Source organism: Prunus dulcis, chromosome 2 (genome assembly GCF_902201215.1).
Source record: "Prunus dulcis chromosome 2, ALMONDv2, whole genome shotgun sequence".
NCBI lineage: Eukaryota > Viridiplantae > Streptophyta > Magnoliopsida > Rosales > Rosaceae > Prunus > Prunus dulcis.
In genome coordinates, this window is record NC_047651.1 from 3198072 (window position 1) to 3211746 (window position 13675).

General features: G+C 36.7%; 1 protein-coding gene across 1 annotated transcript; it reads right to left on the bottom strand.

Annotated features, from left to right (window-relative positions):
* Positions 1-1300: 1300 nt before the first annotated feature.
* On the bottom strand, positions 1301-2527 carry LOC117617462. Its single transcript, XM_034346842.1, has 2 exons — positions 1976-2527; positions 1301-1642 (listed from the first exon to the last, which is right to left on the bottom strand). Exons 1-2 carry the CDS (start codon positions 2525-2527, stop codon positions 1301-1303), a joined length of 894 nt encoding a protein of 297 aa, XP_034202733.1.
* Positions 2528-13675: the final 11148 nt, after the last annotated feature.

Sequence of the window (13675 nt, forward strand, 5' to 3'; positions counted from 1 at the left end):
TTGTGAATAAATAAAAAAATAAGAATCATACCAAAAATTGTATGAATAAAACCCAATATAAATCTCAATTGGAATTGGGTCTTGGACATAATCCCAAAACCCAATATTAAGTTCTAACAGAATGCTACCTTATAAAGTTTGCACCAAATCAGTATTTTATCAAATCTTGCTCTAGGTTGAAGCCCAATGTAGTCTACACATAGTTCCGCCTTTGCTCTTCTAGTTAACTAAAGCCATCTTTTATAAACCATAATGTAGAGTCTCTTGCCCACCTGGTAACAAAAAAATATCCTAAAAATAGAACCACCAAAAATCAATAGTATGATAATAGGAGCTCAACAAATCCCATCATGCTCCCAATTGGTGTGAAAGGAATTGCAATTCCAATGGCAGAAATTAGAATACGTTCATCTACTCCCTCTTTCATAAATATTCAAACCCCGCAAACCATCTAAGAAAAGAACTGAAGAAGCCAAAGAGATACATACAACACATCTAAAAAGAGAGCTCAGAGGTTCTTTAGAGCATTTCGTCGAACAGTTGGTGGCCATCACTATGAGCCCAAAAAAATATAAACATAAAGTTTGAGAATTTACAAAAATTACAAAATAGAAACACCATAAGAATTCAATAATTAATGAAGAACAACTACTCATTCTATTCTCTACCATTCATGTAAATAAAGGGATTAAATGAACAAAATCAAACAAAATGAATGAGAGAAATTGAATTCAAAACCATAACTTGAAATTTCTCTAGAAAGTGAGAGATACACTTGAAACCTTGAAGAATAGAGTCCAAAATTGAATTGTACTCGAAAAACAAGTGAAAGATGGGTGATTTGGGGTGGGTGAGAGAGAGAGATAGAGAGAGGAGAATAAGAGAGTTTTGCTTGGACTCAAATTTTTTTTTCTCCAAACCCTCTGGACTCAAATTTTGAGTCCGCAACTTTATTAAATTGTTTAAAAATGGTTTAAGTCTAATTTTTTTTATTTTTTTTATGGAAAACTTTTCTTCATTTAATCTTTTTAAATAACATTATAATTTAATTTTTTTGAATAATTTGACCTAAAAAGAATTGAAATTCCATAAATTTAATTTTATTCCAAAAGTAAATACACAACATAAAAAAAAACACACACAACATAATTGAAACACAAAATAAGGATTGAAACAATTGTCTACCTTATTCACCATCTCCAAAGCTCTTCCAAAGGTGATTGATCAAATTATGTCGGAGACTCTGATACACATGTGGAGATCGAAATCTATTATGACGAATCATGTAATCAGAGAGAGTCTACCTATCTTGGTGGTACTCATATGTAATGCTTGGCTCCAGCACATATTGTCTTGCTCTGGCCCTCCTGAATCGTTGTGGACACATATCCTCATCATCAGATTCATCTTCAACATATTCGAATTCATCCTCCACAATCATGTTGTGCAAAATTATACACGTCATCATGATTGAGTGGAGGTTATCCTCGCACCACATACGTGCAGGGCACCGAACAATAGCCCATCGAGCCTGTAGTATTCCAAATGCTCTTTCAACATCCTTCTTGTACGCTTCTTGGATTTGTGTAAAAAGGCTCTTCTTTGGGTTATCAGAAGAAGAGATGGTCTTCACCAAAGTAGCCTAACGAGGGTAGATCTCATCTGCCAAATAGTAGCCCAAATGGTATTGATTTCCATTGACAATATATTCAACATGAGGAGCCACTCCATGTACCACATCATTGAACAATGGAGAACAAGCTAAAATGTTGATATCATTGTTGGATCAAGTGGCTCCAAAAAAGGCATGCCATATCCATGTGTCGTACGAGGCCACAGCCTCTAGCACAACAATGGGGTTTTTTTTTTTTTGGTGACTAGTAAATTGGCCTGCCCAAGAATATGGGCAATTTTTCCATTCCCAGTGCATGCAGTCAAGACTTCCTAACATGCCTGGGAAGCCTCGACTGCTTGCCTCGTGCAATAGCTTGTAAAGGTCAGCTGGATTTGGAGACTTGAGGTACCATTGGCCATACAAAGCTTCAACAGCGCAACAAAACTTACAGAGTGACTCAAGAGCTGTGCTTTCACCCAATCTACAGTACTCGTTGGTCACGTCAACTGAGCATCCCCATGCGAGCATACGAAAGACAGCAGTTAACTTTTGCTCAGGGGATAGCCCTTGTCTACCTAGCCCCTTTTTTTTTTGGCCAAAGTATGGCTCGTGGTTGACAACATCATTCAAGATGCGATAAAACAACTCTTTCCGCATTCGGAATAGCCTACGAAAGTCGGTAGTATTACAATGTGGCCTTTCAACGAAGTAGTCGGACATGAGATTGCGATGGCGATCTTCCCTCTCACGGTTCTTGTACACACGACCGACTACCGACCCACCGTGTTTGGTGGCTTCATTCTCTAGTGAAGTATGGTGGACAATGGCTTCTATCACTCTCTGATGATATTCTTCATCATCTGAATCATCATCAAACATAAAGGAAAAGATGGCCTTGCCACGGTTATCCATTGAAAACTTCAAATCATATGAAAAGTATGAGAATGAAGAAGATGATGTGCTTGAAATGATATCAAAAGTATGAGAATGAAAGAGATTGATGAAATTGACAAAGGAAAAATAAATTGAGAAATAGAAAAAATATTTTTGGTAGATTAATTGAGAAATGAGTGAGTATTTATAGAGTTTGGAGTGAGTTTTGGGGTTGGATCTGATTTGGATTAATTAAAAATATTATTTTGACCACTGGATTTAAATTTCAGCCGTTGGATCTTTTTTTTTTTTTTTTTACTGTTAAAATAAATTAGATTTAATCTAGATCGTTAATTTAAAGTTACTATTATAATTTTAAAAAAATAATAATANTTCAAGATGCGGTAAAACAACTCTTTCTGCATTCGGAACCGCCTACGAAAGTCGGTGGTATTAAAATGTGGCCTTTCAACGAAGTAGTCAGACATGAGATTGCTATGACGATCTTCTCTCTCACGGTTCTTGTACACACGACCGACTACCGACCCACCATGTTTGGTGGCTTCATTCTCCTGTGAAGTATGGTGGACAATGGCTTCTATCACTCTCTGATGATGTTCTTCATCATCTGAATCATCATGAAACATAAAGGAAAAGATGCAATTGCCACGATTATCCATTGAAAACTTCAAATGATATTAAAAGTATGAGAATGAAGAAGATGATGTGCTTGAAATGATATCAAAAGTATGAGAATGAAAGAGATTGATGAAATTGACAAAGGAAAAATAAATTGAGAAATATAAAAAATATTTTTGGCAGATTATTTGAGAAAATGAGTGAATATTTATAGAGTTTGGAGTGAGTTTTGGGGTTGGATCTGATTTGAAGTAATTAAAGTTATTATTTTGACCGTTGGATTTAAATTTCAGCCGTTGAATCTTTTTTTTTTTACTATTAAAATAAATTAGATTTAATCTAGATCGTTAATTTAAAGTTACTATTATAATTTTAAAATAATAATAATAATAATATTTGAATTGCAACACCACTTTGAGCTGGAATAAAGCCAGCCTGTGGGCCCAATATCTTTTTAAAGACACTATTAGATTTATTTATTTTTATTTTTAAAAAGAGACATTGGAATTGCAACGGCTCTCTCACCACGAGCAGACACGTGGCGTGGGCAACAGACAAACCCACCAGAGCTGGTTCCAGCGCGGGTCCTAGCGTTTTTCTTATGCACATGGGCTGTGCCACCTCAGCGTGGGCTCCACTAAATAGTTTTGGTTCTAGGCAATAAGGGGACTGGTATTTGGGTCCAAATTTGGGTTTTCCCAAATTTTGAGTCCTTCATTTTCTTAGGTTGGGAGAGGTTTTGGGAGATATTTTTGGTTTAGGTCATTGGGTTGGAGATGGCCTAAGCAAGGAAGAAGATGATTTTCTAAACTCTTGTTTTTCCTTAAACAACATCGTTTTATTTATTGGGTTCACCTTTGGCTTTTAATAAAAATGTGCGTTTTAATTTATGTTTTAAAACTTTTTTTGTCTTTTCCTTTTTCGAAATCTATCTCTCTCCTCCCAATACAATCACACTAAACTCCAAATTCTTTTTCTCCTCAGCCGCATGTGTCTCTAGCCCTAATCCTCTTGTCAATTTAGGAATCATCCTACTCCATTTCAACTTATGACTAATTGGATAATATTAGGTTTTGAAACTGATTATTATATTTATGCCACATTATAATAACTTTATGACCCACCATAGATCGACTACCGTAGTAAACCTATATAAACAATACAAATTGATATTTAAAGAATTTTGTGTGAAAATATATTTTTGAACATAATTAATAGATTTAAACTATTCAAAGTTAAACGTGCAAGTGCACATTATGAACAATAGCGCACATATTGAAAAATAGTAAAGGATCTTGCCCACAAAGATTGGTTGTTAACTATGTCAAATTTGTAGTTGAACAAATACTAAGAATGACTATATCTAACTAACTTAATTATGAAAGTTTGGTGGTGAAAACATTCTGAATTGGACAATGAAAGTGACAAACATACAATGTGTAATTGCCATTTTATGTTGCAAAGTCATATCGACTGTTTGGCAATTGCCAAAGAACTTTGCCATTTGATTTTTCTTATTTTCCATGTATCTTCATAATTAAGCACCTAACCTAAGGATTAAAAACAATGGAATTTATTGCATCTAACCATTCTAATCATGCAAAATCATAACAAAAAATACATATAAATATTAATGTATCATGACTCATACATATAACATTAACATAGATACAAAATAACACTAATGATATGTGTCATGCCAAAAGTTGGAGAAATACATGAACAATATGGTTGTAATGAATATTTGGTACATAAAACCTAAACCATTTATATAGTGGAAGTACTACAATCTATGTCATTTTATTGGGGTGAATGGAACCCAAAATCTATTACGATCTCTAGGTGGCGAGCCTTGCGTGTCAAATTGTGATTGCAATACACTATACTCAGGTGTCTTAAAGGTGAAACCATCAGAGGTGTAACAAGTGGAGCCACTAAACACTTCGCCATATGAGAAGCTCGAGTTAGGGGTTTTATAAGAAGAGGACAACATCTTAGTCCCATAACCAACACTCAAGGAGGAAGAAAATGTTATGTTCCCAACAGTTGTATCATCTTGTGGTCCAAAACTAGAAAGAATGTCGCTCTCATCACTTATATAACCCCTTTTTCACTTAGCTCTATCACCAATAATGCGATTTAGACAGTTTCTTTTGTTGTGACCAGTAACCTTGCACTCTCCGCATTGTGGGGCCTTTTTGCCTTTGCTTCTCATTGTTTGCTTCCCATTTGTCTTACCAACTATGGGGTCTCTTATAATATTATTATGGCATCGTAGATTAAGACTAGTTTGTTCATGTTGCTCCTTCCATGTCTCAACGAAAGTACTTAATCTCCCAAATTCAGCCTTTAGCCTCTTGTAACCGACTTTTGTCTGCGACCCATAAAAAAAGCTTGTTAAAATCAGCGCTTAATGACCCAAACCTAGCCATTTGAACAGTTTCGTTGGGAAATCATCTGACTTGACTACAAATTCACTTCCACGTCTTGCATCCTTTGTCCATCTCTTCATTATTAAGGTTGGAAATGTTTGATCCATATGATTACATTTCATAACTCCAAACATATGACAATACGGAATTCCACTGGATTCAAATAATTTGTATGAACACTGAAGATATTGCTCTTTCTGGTAGTACACTAGAATTAATTTGGAAAATTTGGAAAATTAATTCCATTTCTCATCGGGTCTTCCAAATTTGGAACATTTGTAAACACGAGGATCGTCATTGTTTCTTGCGGGTTGCACGAGAATTAATTTTGCCTCATTGTTTATCTCATTTCTTATCAACTTGTAAATGTTGAGTAAAAATAGAAGCTGCATGTTCCTCTAGTGATCGGAGGTGTGTAAGAAGGAGTAAGTGTGAATTGTTCGAATCAAAGTCATCCTTCACATTCTCATTTCTCAACTTCAATAAGGATCTTTCAATCCGCGGAATACACTCCACTAACTTCATGCCTCTACCAATTCCATCCTTCAAGTTCTTATGCATACCCTCAACACGTTGTGTGGTGGTATTCCCACCAAAAAAATGCCCCCTAGCAATACGCTTCAGTCCATCGTTTCCGTTTACAATACATCATCTCGATCCAATCGCCTTTTAGATTATATGTATCTATCATATGCTGCCAATGTTGTTCGAACGCCACTGGTGTCAAACCACCATGCACACAATAGCTAAACTTCCTTACAATTTTTGAGTTATTCACATTGGCGTTCACATTCCTCATGATGTGCCATGAACATAAACGATGATGTGCATCGGGAAAAACTTCATCAATCACTACGCGCATTGCCTCATCCCCATCCGCGACAATAGATACAGGCTTCTTGTCCTTCACAGAAGTCAAAAAGTTCTGAGTACCCAACGATATGTATCAGCAGTCTCATCAACAAGAAATGCACAACCAAAAACTATAGTCACGTTATGGTTGTTTACACCAACAAAACACCACTAAAGGCTTGTCATATACATTAGTCTTGTACATGCTATCAAATATCAACACATTCCCAATGCAACAATAATCGTGTAAAGATTGAGAGTCTCTCAAAAACAAATTTGCCAATCTATTCTCCTCATCCACACTAAACATGCAAAAAAATTCTGGGTTTACTATTGCCTTGGCATTCATGTAGCTTATTGCTGCTTATCAATCACCATCCAATATCACTTGTCGATGCTCAAAATCCATCCTGTTATATAAATCCTTACTGGTGAACCCCACTTTCATGTATCCGCTTGCTTGGTTAACCATATAGTCATATGTCCAACTGGTTTTAATAGAGGCTTTTCTTATAGAAATAGACTGTGCTATGTCGGATTCCATAACACACCGGTGGGAACGAAGAAAAGGCACCTCATGTGAGTTGTCTGTGGCTGTGCTCCTTTACAAATTTATTCACAATATAAGCATCTCGTTTAAGACAATACTTCACAACAAATGCAATGTGACAATTCTCTCTAGTCTCTTTCCTTGGTGTATGAACCATATCCTCTCTCTCCGTCCATTTCTTTGATCTACTCCCTTCTTTTGAGCACACCCATTGTCTTCCCATCACAACCCTACCTTCGTTACGTCTCAAACGACTTCTTCTTATGCTAAAACCAATTGCAAGAGCATAGTTCCAGTAAAATCTTTCGGCTTCCTCAAATTTTGCAAACTCCCTCCCCTCTAAATCAGCAATGCTCATATTTTGGAAGTTTAACCTATCATACTCAAAGTGTCCGCTAATCTCAGTAATTTTTTCTCTTATGCCGTCTAAAAACTATAAAGATGGGACATTTTTAGTTTCTTCAAGTGGACTCAGCCTCCGTAAAATAACCTTCATTGTTAGATACGGAGTTTTGGCCTTGAATTCCATTCTTTTTTCTCGCTTTTGCATCCATTTCCTAAAAATAGGCAACATGTCTTTCATGATATAATTATTATGAAAATAAATGGATACACATTAATTGCATTTAGTAGAAGTATAAACATACAATTAAATTATGAAGGATTACTCATTAATGAGAGATTCTACATTTCATAATTGTGCACATATAATGGCAATTGCGCGACAAGAATGCAAAGAGACTGCTCTGTTTGTCAATTGCAAGACTATAATGCGCAATTAGAAGTAACTGTTTGTCAATTGCATTGACAAATCACATATGTTCTCAAAATTGAAGAGGCTACTAATAACATGGCAATATGGATACACTAATTGCAAAATCGGACTAACCAATTAGTAGTTGGATTCAAAATGACATATTGAAGTACCTCTTGCATTCCCATTACCAAAACGCAAGGCTACAAATATCATGGCATTTGCATTACAAGTAATTGTAATAGCAGACTAATCAATTGGTAATTGCATTCTAATTCATAAAAAGGCTTCCCAATTGCATGCCAAGTATGTACACAAATTGCAAAAAACCCCTTACGATTTGGTAATTGCATGAGTTGAAGATGAACTCAATGTAAGATATCATTATATCATTACAATTAAGAAATTCTACCTAATGTTTTTCGAATGAGTCACAAACTTTTCAACATCAACAATATGCCCAACATGAAAGAAGAGAAAGATATTGACATTAATCATATTGTGTTTCTTGTCTGTGAAAAAACTAAAATTACAATGGTTTTCTTTTCAGCAAACAAAAACCCATTAACCCCAAAAACATAATGGAATGTTTTGTACTCACATCGACTTTGACGACAGAGCAGTCGTTGGCTTTAGCAAGTTTTTTTTGTTGTAAAAATGGGGGCTAAGCCCAAGAAGCAACTAAGTAGAAATTAATGCAGGCCTCAAGATGGCAATATAATCAGCCTCAAGAATAGCAAATATCCCCTCATTACGCATCTCCTCTGAGTTGCAAGGGAAGAGAGGGAGAGATGACAGAGAGAGTCGGTGAGATTGCCTCAGCAGTTCAAGATCTTCTTTGCCCTTCTTTGTATCGTTCTATTTTTCTTTTGTTGTTCTATTTTTGTTTAATTTTTCTTTTGTTCTCTTTTACCTACAGCAACCATTTTAATCGGTTACCACCATTCAACGTGTGGATTCAACCCACATTCCCACTTACTCATCCAATGTAGAATTTTCGTGAAATTTGAAGCAACAAACTAAGAAATTTGACCATGCTGAATAAAAAAGTTTGAGCCAAAAGGAGCTTGGGTCTCTATGTTGAAGAGGGTTTCGAACCAAAAACATAAGCGGGTTAGGCCAATCGGAAACTTGATGTTTTACTTGGATCCTTATCTTCAAGCGGGTCATGTACTCTAAAAATGGGCTGAGATTTGCACTTAAATCTGTTGTTTCTGTCCAATGGTGGAAATTACAACTCTGCAACTGCTACTAGAAATTTAATATGAGATTTGCACATCAAATTAAGGGTGGGCATGATCCGATTCGGTTTGGTTTTCATCTAAAATCAAAATTAGTACCTGTATTGTTCATCCAATCCAGTTCAGTTCAGTTCTTATAAAAATTCATTAACTAAATCGAACCAACCCGAACCAGTTTAAATTTAATTTGAATTCAATTTTTCCGATTGGAACCAGCTCTAAGGCCAATTGATAATTTTTTCCTTTATAGATAAATAATGAAAATAAAAAAATATTCATAGTAATTGACAGGACCCGACCCAATTTCCATTTTGGAATTCGAGCCAAGTCCCGTGCGTATCCGACACCTGGCGAATGTCGGGCACAAGGGACCTTTTTACCCTTCTTGCTTCAACTCTTCTTTAAAATTCCCTTAGACTTCTGCCGAAAATTAGGCAGAGTCTCCCCTGTATTTTGACCATTCCCAAAACTTTTCACCTGTTAAACATTCAAATAATCCACACCAACTGCCAGAATAATTCAAATAACAAAATCCCAACTCCAGTTTTTCAGTTTCAACGAGATATCAGAGCATTTTCTAAATTTCAAGGTTTCAGGGATTTTCTATAAACTCTACCCGACTTGAAGCGCGGAGGTTATGAGTGGCCCGGTGGTGGATCCCGCTTACGTCTATAGCCTGGGGGTGAAAACAGTTTGAAGATGTGAGTGGACCAACATAAGAATTCTTGAAAACAGTTTAATAATCAAAATAACCCTCTCTATAGAAATTGTTAAATAAACTGAATACGCACCTTCCATTTAAAGCTTACTAAACTTAAAGCATTCCATATAAATCATAATCAAACTCGATAAATTTTATTCAAAAGCACTGAAATCAAGGTTGTATAAAACACTAAAATCAAATTTGTATATGAGCACTGTACTCAAACCTTGTATAACTGAACAAACTGTATGAATGTATTAATGCCTGAAAAAGCGGAGAAGCTGATGTAAAATAACTGAAGGTCATAATTAAATACGGTAAAACCAAAATCTTTTGAAAATACCACCTATTTGTACCCCTGTCATAACCGTCAATTCCCTGGCAGGTCTCGGGCGTCACACAGGCTACCCGAGCCGCAAACTGGCGAAATCAGGGGACTATGATCGGCCTGTCCCGCCGGCAGATTCCTTGATGACACCAAGTCAACTCGAGTCGCTCTGGCAGGATGCAGGGGACCGTAGTCAGCCTGATCCGCAATCCTGGCAGGTCTCGGGGACACAGAGTCAGCTGAGCCGCAATCCTGGCAGGTCTCGGACACCAAGTCTGCCGAGCCGCAAATCCTGGCACTCACGGTCCGAGCGTCCCCGAAACTCGTGAGGCAAGTCAAGTGCACTGACTGAACTATAATCAGACTCGATGTCCGTAGACATCGGTCCGACTCTGGGTAATCACCATAAAGAAAATGGGTACAAGGTGTGTTTAAAATAGATTCCTTTAGAAAATCCGATTAAAACTGAAATCTCAAATTGTGCTGCTGTCTCATCTGATTTCAACCTCAAACTCTGTTTCTATAACTTATAAATAAGCAGCACAGATTTATAGAACTGTTACTGTACTGATCATGTTCAGAATCGTAATAAAACTTACTCAAAGACCAAATAAAGAAACTTATTCAAATAAATTCATTTCTAAAAACTTATTTATATAAAATCAATATAACTCATTTATAAAACTTATTTATATAAAAGCACATCAAATCATTTATGAAATCTGATTTAGGAAAGAAGGTCCACTCACAGATGGTCCGAGCTACTTCGATCCCTCAGAGGTCTCCTTTTAAAATCCTGTCGGGCTCCTGGTGCCTTACTCGATCGATTTGGTGGAGAAACGGAGGAGAAATCTGAACTGGAAGTTCGAACTGCACCGTCGGCTTCAATGGCGGATTCCGGCCGATTCCGACCACGGCAGCGGCGGAGGTGGGTTGGGAAATGTCGGCCGTCTTGTGCTGGTTCATTTGGCACCGGTCTCGGAGATCAGCTCCAAGCAGGGTGGCCGGTGCGACGTCGGGAAGGGAAGAGGGTCGCGGGCGGGGGTAGCTTCGGGAGGAGAGAGAGAGCTGGCTGGGGAGAGGAGAGAGAGAGATATATAAAAATCTGACTTTTTGACCAAATTACCGTTTTGCCCTTCGCGATTTTTAGACCATAACTTCTTCGTTACGGCTCCGATTCGGGTCTATTCCGTGTCTACGAACTCCTTTCGCCGCGCTCTACGCAATGGCGCAAGCGAAATTCCCAAATTCTTTCTCGATCAAAAAGTCAAATTTTCCCCCATTAAATAATGCGAGGGCAAAATTGTCTTTTTGCAAGAAGATATTTTCCTTACTTTTTAGATATTTTCTTCCTTTTTAGATATTTTGTTTTGGGTTCTTACAGTAATCGTAGATCAAGATCGAAAAAATTATCAATTGGCCTTAGAGCTAGTCTAAACTGAAAAAATCAAAACCGAAAATTGGATCAAACTGACCGAATTGGTCTGATTTAAATTAATGTTTGAGTTAACGGATTGTAAACTGATGAATTTTTGAATAACAGTGAACTGAGCCGAAATTTTAATGATTTAAATACTGATATTGAACTGAATTTCTCCAAATTAATCCAACGGCTGAGGCATTTTTGGGGGAAAAAAATATGAAAAAAAATCGTAAAAAATTCTAAAAATTTCTAAAAAATTCTGATATTTTTTTTTCTATAAATACCTATCAATACCCTTCACTTTCAACACCAATACTCTTACATTTCATTATACTTCTACTATTATTCACTCTTTTTACACAACATTTTCCTTTTTTTCATCTAGCATTTTGATTTCATATTTTTATGGCTTTTTCTATCGAAACCGGAGGGGCTTGGAGCACAATGGAAGATGTTTCCTTGTGTGAGGCTTGGCTCCAAATTTGTCATTGTCCCGTGTCCGGCAATGAAATGAAATTTTTTCATATGTGGAAAAAAATTCATGCCGATTTTTGTGAAAAAATTCCGGGGTCTACTCGTACGGAGATGGCATTATCGAGTAGGTGGAAAATTCTCAATAAAGAGTTAGGAAAATGGAGAAATGCCCTAGCAAAAGCGATGGACAATTATAGAAGTGGGCAAAATCGTACTAACGAGGTAAGTATTTTATAATTTTTGTTTTATTAAGTTTAATCTCCTAATATATATATTTTGTTAATATTACTTGCATTTTCAATATTTTGTTAATATTGCTTGCATTTTCAATATGTTGTTAATATTTCTTGCATATCCAATATATTTTAAATATTTATTGCATTTCCATTTTTTTTGTTAAATAGATGATTCAAGCACAAATGTGGTTCGGTGCAACCGGGGGTGGCAAAAAAAGTTTCACCCATCATGAATGTTGGGAGGTGGTGAAATATTGCAAACGCTTCATAATTATTCCGACGGGTCCGGAGGTTGTGTTAAACGAGACGCCACTCCGTGATTCAATGACATCGGATTCACCTCTCGATTCTCCTATGAGTCAAGACTCACCCATCGAAAAGGAGCCGAGGCCCATTGGCCGAAAGGCCGCGAAGGCAAAGAAGAAGGGTAATTCAAGCAATCAAAATTCACAATTTTTTGAGGAAATTGCAAGGCAAAACGGCATAAGAATAGAAATGGAGCAAAAACGCCAAGATCACGAGTTGGCCCTTCAAGCTGAGTATGCACGAGAAAGGGAGTATTTGCGCAAAAAAGAAATGGACAAGACAGATCGGGAAACCATGGCGATGGATACAAGTCATATGTCCCCTTAAACAAAACAATTTTGGAAGCTAGAACGAAGGGATGTTATGAGAAGAAGACTTTTCCGGGATGATGGGCCTAGCAACACGGATTGGTTAAATGATGGAAACCATTAAATTAGTTAGCATACCTTTTATGTATTTGTATTTTAGTTGTTTTCTATTAAAGTTGTTGTAATTCATGTATTTTATTTTAGTAGTAATTCTTCCATGACTTGTATTACATTTCATTATTTAATAAACAAAGCATTCAATAAATTACCTTTTTATTCAACATATTCCATACTTCAAACAAAACATAATACAAATAAAAATAAAATTACACACAAGGCACAATAATAATAACCAACCACAACCAAACCATAATAAATTAAAATACAACACAACCTAACCATAACTAAATAAAACATAACCAAATCATCTATGCTCCATCATTAATCTTCATTGCCTTTCACCGCCCATAGATGCTCCATCAAGTGAACTTGACGCATTTCATGAATATACGAAGATTGCATCTCCGTATATCGATCTATCATTCGGGTCATCAAATGACCATCCCTCACCAACGGTTCCGGCTCAAACGGTTCTCCATTTGGCCCCATAGGCCTTTCATAAATCCGTGTCAAAGCCGTGTTCATTGGATCCGATTCGTAGACCTCTAAAGCATCATAATCGTACTCATCCTCCACAATCATATTATGGAGGATGATGCAAGTCATCATAATGCTTCTGAGGATCTCCTCATCAAACATACGGGCCGCACCTCGAATAATCAACCACCGAGCTTGAAGGATGCCAAAACACTTTTCGACATCTTTCCTGTATCCCTCTTGATATGTAGCAAATAATTTTTGCTTCTGGGATCGGGGATTCGGAATGGATTTGACAAAAGTCGTCCACCTCGGGTAGATTCCATCAGCTAGGTAGTATCCCG